Genomic DNA, 12,037 nt, shown 5'->3' with positions numbered 1-12,037 from the left:
TGTGGTGGCTCACACTCGTAATCTCAACACTTTGGGAGGCTGAGGCAGGCAGATCACTTGAGTCCAGGAGTTAGAGACCAGCCTGGGCAACATGGCAAAACCCCTTCTCTACAAAAAATACCAAAAAGTTAGCCAGGCGTGGTGGCGTGCACCAGTAGTCACAGCTACTCCAGAGGCTGAGGTAGGAGGATCCACTGAGCCTGGGAGGTCGAGGCTGCAGTGAGCTGTGATCATGCTACTGCACTCCAGCCTGGGTGATAGAGTGAGACCCTGCCTCAAAAAAAAAAAAAAAAAAAAAAAAAAAAAAAAAAAAAAAAAAAAGTTTTAAAAAAGAAAGGAAAAGAGAAAAATAGAAGGAAGGAAATAAAGAAAATAATTATGCTTGCCAGACCCCTACAAAGCTTTATCTCTTTTGTCTTTTTCTTTTCTTCCTTCTTCCCATCTGCTCTCTAATGTGGGCAGAATTAGGAGCTCCTAAGAAAACCCTGAGGCCTGTTCCCTGGGTCTCCTCTGGTCCACTGCCAATCTACTCAGGCTTGTTGGCAGGTTAGGGAAACTAGAGCGGAAAGGAAGTAATTGATGACCTACTAAATGTCAGGTGCTTAATAGATATCATCTCCTTCAATCCTCAGACCAATCCGATTAGAGTTACAATTATCCCTTTCCAACTCCTGAGGAAACTGTGGCTCAGAGAGAGGTTAAGCACCTCAACCTAGAATTAAATGCAGGGAGGTGAATTTGAATTCAAGCTACTGCCTCATAAATCCATACTCTTTCTTTTACACCACTTACACTGTAGGAGCCCAGGGATCCCTGGCAACATTCTTAACCATCATGACAGTTTTGTCGAATGTCTACCATTCATATGCAATGAAAGGTGTCCTCTCCTCCCTCTTCACCAAGCAAGAGAATCATATTTCTCAGCCTTTCTCCAAAATGAAGAAACCTAACTTTTGATTTGCAAAGGCCTACCTTAGAATGACAAAGCAGAAAGCCTGGCTCCTGCTGATTTGGTAGGGCAGAATCCTGGTTCTCCAGGGGGTACTCAAAGAAAAAAACTAACCATTATGGTCTCCATTAGAGGTCAAAGTTTCAAGAGGGAATGTCAAAGGAGGGCTGTTTATTTTAGAAGACAGAGAAAGGAAAAACAGGGTTCAGAGAAAAACGAATGTTTCTAGCCCCACATCACAAACTGCTCACAATCCTCATTGATGACAAAAGGCAGTGACCCTGGACCTAGATAAAGATGTTCAGGTTGGGGAAAAATAAAAGCAAGGACCAGATCAAAGGCTTCTAGAAGAGGTTAAAGACCTTTGGATGGGAATAGAGCTCTAAGCCACCCAATCCTGCAGCATTCCCTACCACTGAAGGCAAGCGGAGCCTGGAGGAGGAAAGTATCCTGACCCTATCAGCACCTGAGATCGCAGAGGAGCAAAGAGTAGACTCCAGGGCCCTGGGCAGCCTCCATGGTTGGTGCTCTGCCTGCCCTGCTAGGCTGCCCTTCTCATGGAGCGTCATCAGGAAAGGGATGTGTGATGACCCAAAGAAAGCACTGGGGAATTAGGCCAGGGGTCTGGGAGGCCTCCAACTGCACTTGGTCGGCAAGGGACCAGGGAAACGACGGGCAGAGGAAGTGGGGATGTGGGTAGGAAGTGGGTAGGGAAAGGCCCAATGGTGCACCAGGTACCCAAACTCATTCCCACATTCCTCTCAGATTCTCAGGTACCCATGCACACCTCTGATGGGACTCAGTGATCTTGAGAAGGTCCCTTGTCATTTCTTTGCCATCAGCTTCTTGCAGTCTATAAGAGATCACTTAATTCAGCCACCTGCTTCTGAACAGGAGAGCTCCTAAAGCCAAAAAAAAAGGGGGGGGGCACACACTGTACATCCTGTTTTGAAAGACTGTCAGGAAGGGGAAAGCCAGTCCTTCCCTACCCAGGACAAAGTGCTTACCAGAGCATTTGCTCACGTCTATCCTGAATTAACACTACTACATCTTAAGCCGGCCTCTCCTAGGACTTCATATTATGGATTTGAGGCCTTCAAACAGACTCATTCTCCAAAAGAAATAAGCCAATTACTTCAGCTTTTCACCAGTTGTCTCTTTTTCCTAGACTGTCTTCAGCTACACGAACTTGAGTTTCTGTGAGGAGTTAGGTGGGATATGAGCCAGACATCCTTTTCAAGCCTCAACTGGCTTCACCTCTTTCCCTCATGTGTCTGAAGAATCTATTTATTCTTGGTCTCACAGAGCTCTGATTGCCCCACTTGCATTTCTCCATTGCCAAAGTTCATTTCTTTCTTTTTTTCTTTTTGAGACAGGTTCTCATTCTATTGCCCAGGCTGGAGTGCAGTGGCATGATTATGGCTCACTGCAACCTCAAACTTCTGGTGTCAAGGGATCCTCCCGCCTCAGCCTCCTAAGTAGCTGAGACTGTAGGCATACACCACCATACCCGGGTAATTTTATTTTTAATTTTCTGTAGTGATTAGGTTTCACTATGTTGCCCTGGCTGGTCTCGAACTCCTGGGCTCAAGTGATCCTCCTGCCTCAGCCTCTCAAAATGCTTGGATTACAGGCATGAACCACCACACCCAGCCCCAAAGTTCCTTTCTAACGCCTTCCATCCCAACAAAATAACCTTGATTCCCTGCTCTATCCACTGGGATTGGGCCAGCAGAGTGGCCTCATTAGAGTCCTCTTGTGCTGGGGCTTGTGGTGGTGTGGGGACAAGAACAGGAAACTGACAATCAGGGCATCCAATCCCATGATTCACAACTGAGTACCTGAGATTTACAAATGGAGCATTGTTCTCCTGCCCACCTTACCTATAAGCTGCTATTGTCTGACTCATTTGCCAGATCTAGCCCTCCTTTATCACTGAGGGTCTGGCCTGGCCTAGCGTCTTATTTTCTCTTTTGGAATCTGGATATGCCCGACTCCAAAGTCCCCCAGACCTCTGCCTTCTCTGCCTTCCTCCAGGTGTAGCCTGCTCCAATACCCCTACTCTGTCTGTTGTACTCAGCTTCATCTATCCTAGTTCTTCCAATGGTAGCTCCTGTGTTCATGAAAAGCTGTTGTTACAGCCCCACATCCTCAGCATTGACCACAATGTGTCAGTTAGTCTTTTATCCTCCTGACTTTGCTCAATTGTCTGCTTAGGTTGGACTATGTTCAGTCATTTCACTACTCATGGAGACTTCCTCACCCTTCTGATCACTCATTAAGGGTACCTTGACCTTTTCTTTCTTATTTTCCTTTCATCTTCCCTTCCTTTCCCTTCCCTTTCCCCTTCCCCTTCCCCTTCTCCTTCCCTTCCCTTTCCCCTTCCCCTTCCCCTTCCTTCCCTTCCCTTCTCTTCCTTTTCCTTTTCCTTTCTTTTCTTCTCTGAGGAGGATTTTCACTTCTGTTGCTCAGGTTGGAGTGCAATGGCGAGATCTTGGCCCACCGAAACCTCCTTCTAGGTTCAAGCGATTCTACTGCCTCAGCCTCCCAAGTAGCTCAACTGCCTTCACCTCTTTCCCTCATGTGTCTGAAAAATCTATTTATTCTTGGTCTTACAGAGCTCACAGGCATGCACCACTACGCCTGGCTAATTTTGTATTTTTAGTAGAGATGGGGTTTCTCCATGTTGGCTAGGCTGGTCTTGAACTCCCGACCTTGGGTGATCCTCCTGCCTCAGCCTCCCAAAGTGCTGGGATTACAGGTGTGAGCTACCGCATCCGGCTACCTTGACATTTTCTAACCTAGAGTCACCTTAACCATTGTCATCTCCTTCTGGAATCTCCCCTCTAGAAGGTCCCCTTAATTTATACCACTCTGTCTCCTGGCATTGGCCATATCCCTGTCTTCAGATATCCAAGGGACTCACCAATAAAAAAGAGAGAGGGCCAGGCGCGGTGGCTCACGCCTGTCATCCCAGCACTTTGTGAGGCCGAGGTGGGTGGATAACCTGAGGTCAGGAGTTCAAGACCAGCCGGACCAACATGATGAAACCCCATCTCTACTAAAAATACAAAAATTAGTAATTCCACCTGTAATCCCAGCTACTTGGGAGGCTGAGGCAGGAGAATCTCTTGAACCCAGGAGGTGGAGGTTGCAGTGAGCCAAGATCATGCCACTTCACTCCAGCCTGGGCGACAGAGCGATACTCCATCTCAAAAAAAAAAAAATACAAAAATACAAAAATTAGCCCAGCGTGGCGGCACATGCCTGTTGTCCCAGAAACTTAAGAGGCTGAGGCAGGAGAATCACTTGAACCCAGGAGGCACAGGTTGCAGTGAGCCAAGATCACACCCACTGCACTCCAAACTGGGTGACAGAGCAAGACTCCATCTCAAAACAACAACAACAAAAATAAATAAATAAAATAAAAAAGAGAGAGAAGGGCCCAGCACAATGGCTCACACCTGTAATCCCAGCACTTTGGGAGGCTGAGGTGGGAGATTGCTTGAACCCAGGAGTTTGAGACCAGCCTGGGCAACATGGCAGAACTTTATCTCTACAAAAAATATAAAAATTAGCCAAGAAGGCTGAGCATGGTGGCTCACGTCTGTAATCCCAGCAATTTCAGAGGCCGAGGCAGGTGGGTCACAAGGTCAGGAGTTCAAGACCAGCCTGGCCAAGATGGTGAAACCCTGTCTCTACTAAAAATACAAAAATTAGCCAAGCATGGTGGCGGGTGCCTGTAATCCCCAGCTGCTCTGGAGGCTGAGGCAGAGAATTGCTTGAACCCAGGAGGCAGAGTTTGCAGTGAGCCAAGATCACGCCACTGCACTGCAGCCTGGGGGACAGAGTGAGACTCCATCTCAAAAAAAAAAAAAAAAAAAAAAAAAAAAAAAATTAGCCTAGTGGTGGTATGTGCCTGTAGTACCAGCTACTCAGGAGGCTGAGGCAGGAGGATGAAGCCCAGAAGGTCAAGGCTACAGTGAGCTGTAATCATGCCACAGCACTCCAACCTGGGCAACAGAATAAGACCCTGTCTCAAAAAAAAAAAAAAAAAAAAGAGAGAGAGAGAAGAAAAACTCTTCTTGACCTACTGTCCTCCCAAACTCATATTTTATTTCTTTTACCACCTAATCTCTTAAGTATGGAATCCATAATCAGGGTTCTGATTTCATTACCCACCTTTTTTTTAAAAAAAAAAAAGGAGTTTCACCTTTGTTGCCCAGGCTGCAGTGCAATGGTGCAATCTTGATTCGCTACAACCTCTGCCTCCCAGATTCAAGTGATTCTCCTGCCTCTGCCTCCCAGGTAGCTGGGATACAGGTGCGCACCACCTTGCCCGACTAATTTTGTATTTTTTAGTAGAAACAAGGTTTCACCATGTTGGTCAGGCTGGTCTCGAACTCCTGACCTCAAGTGATCCACTCAACTTGGCCTCCCAAAGTGCTAGGATTACAGGTGTGAGCTACCACATCCGGCCTCATTACCCACGTTTAATTGCTTGTCTTCTGTATCCCTCTCCCTCTATCCCACAGACATAGTTCTCTCTAAGTGCATCAGTGAGCACTGGCTATAAATCCTCCTGCATTTCAGACAGTTCTTTTGGGCTACTCTTCTTTCTTGATCCTTAATATGAACATCACCCTAAGGTTCAGGTTGAGGTCCACTTTTTTCTCTGCTCTCACCGTGGAGAACTTACCTATTCTCAAATTCCAGTCTTATTTCTGTGCTGATGACTCCTAAATTTCCACCTCTGTGTGAGCTCTAGGCATTGCAGCTCTAATGCTTGACTGGCCATTCTACTTGGATGTCACAACTGATTTTATCTTATGACTTCTCTGTTTCCATCAGTGAGCTAATGAAACTTTGAGTTACCGAGGCTTACTTTTCTGAGTCGTTCCTGACTCCTTCCTCTGCTGATCTTTTCACATTTAGTCTTCTTCCTTTGGTTTGTCCTCCAAATCTATCCCTTCCCTCTATTACCTTTGCTTCCACACTGTGCTAAGATCATCCCTTGTACCTGAATTTTGAACCAAGAACTGATATTCTACTTTTCAGCTCTCCACCTAACACATTACTACCATATTTACCTTACTAATTCATCACATTCAATTGATTATTCACCTGATTAAAAAACAAAGCAAAACAAAAACTTCAAGGTACTAGAGAATAAAATCTAAATTCTTTGGGGTGGCATTTCTTTCTTTTCTTATTTTATTCTCATTATTATATTTTTGTGAGAGGGAATCTCACTCTGTCTCCCAGGCTGGAGTGCAATGGCGCAATCTCAGCTCACTGCAACCTCCACCTCCCGGGTTCAAGCGATTCTCCTGCCTCAGCCTCCCAAGTAGCTGGGACTACAGGCGCCGGCCACCATGCCCTGCTAATTTTTGTATTTTTAGTAGAGATGGGGTTTCACTATGTTGGCCAGGCTGGTCTCAAACTCCTGACCTCGTGATCCGCCCGCCTCGGCCTCCCAAAGTGCTGGGATTACGGACTTGAGCCACCATGTCCGGCCTGGGCTGGCATTTCAAGTCTCCTAAACATGACACAACCTACCGTAAACATAAAATTTTTTTTCTATGAATAATATATTAATATATTTTCATAAAATTTCAAAAAACATAGTAAATAGGCCAAAAAGTGAACAATTGCTTTCATTTGCCCAGTCTGGAGTGCAGTGGCACAATCTGGACTCACTGCAGCCTCTGCCTCCTGGGTTCAAGTGATTCTCCTGCCTCAGCCTCCTGAGTAGCTGGGATTATAGGCATCTGCCACCACACCCAGCTAATTTTTTGTATTTTTAGTAGGGATGAGGTTTCACAATGTTGGTCAGGCTGGTCTCGAATTCCTGACCTCAAGTGATTTACCCACCTCAGCCTCCTAAAGTGCTGGGATTACATGCATGAGCCACTGCTCCTGGCTGGTAATTGCTCTTAACTTGCTTGTCCAACTGTATCCCTTGCTTCCTCAGCTCCAGCTGGACAAGGTTTTAACAGCTCCTTGCATACTTGATTCCCACCTAAGTTCTATATTTCAGTTGAGACCATTTCCCTCTCTGAAACACCTTTGTCCTATCGACTGCCTCCTCAACTCCAAACATTACCTTAAGGTCTCTCTGCTCCTTGAAATTTCCTTCTATTCATTTGATAGAACCTATGTATCACTGCCTATGATATCTAGGCATTATGTATTTTTTTGTGTCAACAATAGGACTGACAAGTCTCTTCCTTGGATGTAGAACCATATTACCCTTCTTAGTGACTCCGCAAAGCCTCTCACAACACTTTACTTTGCATGTAGTGGGTGATTAGAGCTCTCCCAACCTAAAACTGATGTTCCCTATGGTGGTGTGAGTGTATAGGTCACAGGTCACATAGGTCATTCTCCTCGGAGCCGGAGGAGAACCCCTTCTCCTGGCAGAAGGGAAATCCATTTGCTCAAGGTCACTTGGCTAGTTAAAGGTTGAGGCTAGATTTCAGACCTCCTGATTTCAAGTTCAAGTAACCCTTAGGTCCTCTGTTCTAAAGGGCTCCATACTACTCTCAGGACTAATCAGATGGGCAGTAGTTAAGAAAGTTAGATTATAGGGGAGGGGCTGGATGTGCTATGTGATTTAAGGGAAAAAAAATAAAACAAGGAAAGAGAAGAACATATGAAGTTCCCAAATACACCATTACCACCTAAGCCCAAGGCAAAGGAAAAAGTCAGCCCATTCTCTCTTCTATACTACCTCTCACTTCATGTATTCCTTCTCTGTATTCCATGGTATTCACCTTAACTTGGTTTCACCTGAATAAAAATGTTGTAGGACACAGAGTCAGAATCATATTGGACTTCAGTAGGCCTCAATATAAAGGTTGAATTTTGTTCTAGAGAAACAGGAAGCCATGAAAAGATTTTAAGGAGTTGGGCACGGTGGCATGTACCTGCAGTGCCAGCAACTCAGGAGGCTAAAGCAGGAGGATTACCTGAGCCCAGGAGTTTGAGACCAGACTGCACAACATAGCAAGACCCTGTCTAAAAAGAAAAAGTTTTAGCAGGATGGTGATAGGATCCTATTTACTTCAAAACAAAACGAAACTGGGTCAGGTGCAGTGGCTCATGCCTGTAATCCCAGCACTTTGGGAAGCCAAGGCAGTGGATCTCCTGTGGCCAGGAGCTTGAGACAAGTCTGGCCTTCTTAATGAAACCCTGTCTCTACAAAAAAAAAAAAAAAAAAAAAATTAGCTGGGAATGGTGGCATGTGCCTGTAGTCCCAGCTACTTGGGAGGTTGAGGCACGAAAATCGCTTGGTTGGGAGGTAGAGGTTGCAGTGAGCTGAGATTGTGCTACTGTACTCCAGCAGCCTGGATGACAGAATGAGATTCTGTCTCAAAACCCAAACAACACACACACACAAAAAAGCCACAAAAAAACCCATACTTAGATGTTATATGAAAATTGACTGGAAGGGGCAAGAGTGGAACCCTAAAGGAAAAGCAATTGTATTAGTTCAGGCAAGAGCTAATGGTGGCTTGAACTAGGATAGGAACAGAGGAAGCAGAGAGAAGGAAGGTAAGCAGTATGTTAAAAAGAGGAAGAATCGGCCAGGTGTGGTGGCTTATGCCTGTAATTCCAGCACTGTGGGAGACCGAGGCAGGCAGATCTCAAGGTCAGGAGTTCGAGATCAGCCTGGCCAACATGGCAAAACCCCATCTCTACTAAAAATACAAAAACTAGCCGGATGTGGTGGCGCTTGCCTGTAATCCCAGCTACTTTGGAGGCTGAGGCAGGAGAATCACTTGAACCCGGGAGATAGAGGTTGCTGTGAGCTGAGATCGTGCCACTGCACTCCAGCCTGGGTGACAAGAGCAAGGCTCAGTCTTAAAAAAAAAAAAAAAAAAAGGAAGAATCAATGCAATTGCTGATGGATTAGATACGGTGGGTGAGAGAAGGTGAGGAAGCTAGATGACTCCCAGTCTTTGCAACTTTAGTAACTGAGTGGCAGGTGGTGCCATTTATGGACACGGGCAAAATGAGAGAGAACCAGGTTAGGACTAACAGGAAGATGAGAATTAAGAGTTCCATTTTGGCCAGGTGTCGTGACTCACACCTGTAATCCCAGCACTTTGGGAGGCTGAGGTGGGTGGATCACTTGAGGCCAGGAGTCTGAGACTAGCCTGGCCAAAATGGTGAAACCACTTGCCTACTAAAAATACAAAAATTAGCTGGGAGTGGTGGTGTGTGCCTGTAATCCTAGCTACTTGGGAGGCTGAGGCAGGAGAATCACTTGAATCTGGGAGGCAGAGGTTGCAGTGAGCTGAGATTGTTCCACTGCACTCCAGACTGGACATCAAAGTGAGACTGTTTCCAAAAAAAAAAGTTCCATTTTAAGCGTGTTAACTTTGTAATATTTCTGAGACATTCAAATGGAGCTATCAAGCAGGTGATTGGCTAGTAAGTATAGGAAATCTTGCTAAATAAACTAGAAAAGAAGTTTGAGAAGGAGATGCAAATTTGGGAGTCATCGATAAACAGATACTTTCTGAAGCCATGGAAGTAAATGAGGTAAGAGTGAAGAGGGTACAGGTTCAAGTCCTAAGAAATATCACATCTTCCCCCATAGACGCCTACAAGTGTCCAGTGAAGGAGCTGAGCTACTGAACTTCTTTCTGATTCTGAGTCTAGATAGTTAGGGACTTGCTGACAGGTAGGTGAAAAGATGACCTAACCTTTGTGGGAGGCCTCCCTGTCAATTTATTCTTTCACTGAATGCCTTCTATGGGGTCAAGGATATGCTAGGCACCTGCTTAGGGACATAAAAATGAAAGTACATAATCCCAATCAAGAAATGCTCACCTGTGCTCATAACAATGTAGTATGCCAGCCTAAGCAACATAGCAAGATGTCATTTCTACAAAAAATACGAAAATTAGGCAAGTGTGGTGGTGCGCACCTGCAGTCCTAGGTACTCAGGAGGCTGAGGCAGGAGGATCACTTGAGATGGGAGATCGAGGCTGCAGTGAGCTATGATAGTACCACTGCACTCCAGCATGGGCAACACAGCAAGATCCTGTCTCAAACAACTCAATGTAGTGTGATAAACATTCTAACAGAGGTGTGTATAAGGGCAGAGGAAACTTGGGGATGAAGGCAACCAACATCATCTGCCTGGCCTAGAACTGAAGCGAAACTCACCCAGGTGGTTAGAGCCGATGACTATTACAAGGGTGCTCTGAAGCCAGAATGGCTTTACCCCCTCTGTTTACTTCTGTGTTGTTTTAAAACAAACCCTGTACTTCCTAGGATAGAGATAGAATGACAACAGGTTGATGAGGGCAAAAAGGAGGCTTTTGGTTCTCTGATCACTGACAACAGAGAACAGACCTTTTCCAATGAGCTTTAATCAATCAGGTGTGGGGCGGGGGTGGGGGTTAGAGGAAAAACTAGAAGAGAGTGGTTTATTGCTGTTCACAAAAAAAGCAATAAAATACTTTGCCCTGAGCTGCGTAAGGGTCATACTCGGTATGATAAGCTATCATTTCACATGAGGAGGAAATTGAAGTTTCACTTCCTTGCTTTTGTGGCACCCCTTGAATTGGGTTGATGACTCCATTCAGTCAGTCAGCATGAGGCCTGCCTTACCAATTTTGTTTTGCAAAACAAAGACAGTCACGGTCAAACTCAGTTGGTTAATTTCATAGATTAACATGTGAAGCCCCAGGAAAGCAAGGCAGCTGTGACTGCTCTGGCTGGGAAACCATGGGTTAATTCTGGGCCAGCATGGCAGGGAGCTTCATAAGATCTTTTAGCCCCTTGGCACCCTCCCACACCTCACCCCCCCAAAAGCCTCCCTCATTCACCAGTGTCCTGGAGTTGAATTGAAATAATCTCCAGAGTCTGAAGGACAGGGCTGGGTTGAGGGTATTGGATACATTTCCCTATTGTGATATATAATTCTTCTCAGCCTCATTTCTTTAGAACCAGGCTGAGTAGCATGTGTGGTAAAAGAAGAATGGCTGGAATCTGTATGAGCACAAACTGGGGGAAACAAAATTTAAAAAAAAAAAAAAAGACAATAATACAAAATTTCTTTCAAATCGTGGGCTCCAATAGGGATACCTACACAACCTAAAGAAAACAGTGAGGATGAAAATATTGTTAGAGCTTTTACTAAACAGCCAGACATTTCATGTTGCCTCTATGGCTAAGATATTACAAAAGAATTGTTGATTCTCTTATAGGATGATCCAAGCCGAGTTCTGACTCCTTTCTAACTCTGAAATTTGCTGAAAAACTGAGGCCACTTTGGAATATATCATAATCTGGAGTTCTTCAAACTTCTTATTTGGCCATGATAAATGCCATTGTTTCTGTCTTTCTGAATTTCGATGCTTTTGGTGAGAAATGATTCTGCCAATAACACATAAGGACTATCCAAAAACCAAGAAAAGTTGTAACTACATATAAAACCGCCCAAATAATGAGGCTCATGTTCCAAAAGGAGAGTAAGGTAATATTTAATTTTAGTTCCCTGAAGGTTGTCTTGCATTTTTCCAAAAGGACTTATTCCTGAAATCTATTTTATTCTATTCTATTCTATTCTATTCTATTCTATTCTATTCTATTCTATTCTATTCTATTTTGTTTTATTTTATTTTAGAGACAGAGTCTTACTCTGTCACCCGATGCAATGGCACGGTCTCAGCTCACTGCAACATTCGCCTCCCGGATTCAAGCAATTCTCCTGCCTCAGCCTCCCAAGTGGCTGAGATTACAGGCACGCACCACCACACCCAGCTAATTTTTGTATTTTTAGTAGAGATGGGGTTTCACTATGTTGGCCAAGCTGGTCTCAAATTCCTGACCTCGTGATCCGCCCACCCCAACCTCCCAAAGTGCTGGGATTACAGGTGTGAGCCACCACGCCTGGCCTATTCCTGCAATCTTTTTTTTTTTTTTTTTTTTTTTTTGAGATGGAGTCTTGCTCTGTCACCCAGGCTGGAGTGCAGTGGCCGGATCTCAGCTCACTGCAAGCTCCGCCTCCCGGGTTTACGCCATTCTCCTGCCTCAGCCTCCCGAGTAGCTGGGACTACAGGCGCCCGC

General features: G+C 45.1%; 1 protein-coding gene across 3 annotated transcripts in view; it reads right to left on the bottom strand.

Annotated features, from left to right (window-relative positions):
- Positions 1-12,037, bottom strand: part of NME5 (NME/NM23 family member 5) — a 49,979-nt gene that overhangs the window by 2,935 nt on the left and 35,007 nt on the right. The window contains exons 5-6 of one of the 3 annotated variants that reach the window (XR_007726819.1): positions 7,683-7,741; positions 1,737-1,851 (exon numbers count right to left, since the gene is read on the bottom strand). The exons of 1 other annotated variant lie outside the window; for it this stretch is intronic. Coding sequence is in view for 1 of the 2 variants with exons in the window: in XM_050795617.1 (XP_050651574.1) it covers positions 7,727-7,741 (15 nt within the window). In the remaining variant the exon portion in view is untranslated. Of the gene's footprint in view, positions 1-1,736; positions 1,852-6,838; positions 7,742-12,037 lie in introns of those variants that run through there. One more of the 3 variants, XM_050795617.1, reaches the window with a different exon arrangement.

This window comes from Macaca thibetana, chromosome 6 (genome assembly GCF_024542745.1).
Source record: "Macaca thibetana thibetana isolate TM-01 chromosome 6, ASM2454274v1, whole genome shotgun sequence".
NCBI lineage: Eukaryota > Metazoa > Chordata > Mammalia > Primates > Cercopithecidae > Macaca > Macaca thibetana.
This window is presented reverse-complemented; position numbering and strand designations above follow the sequence as displayed.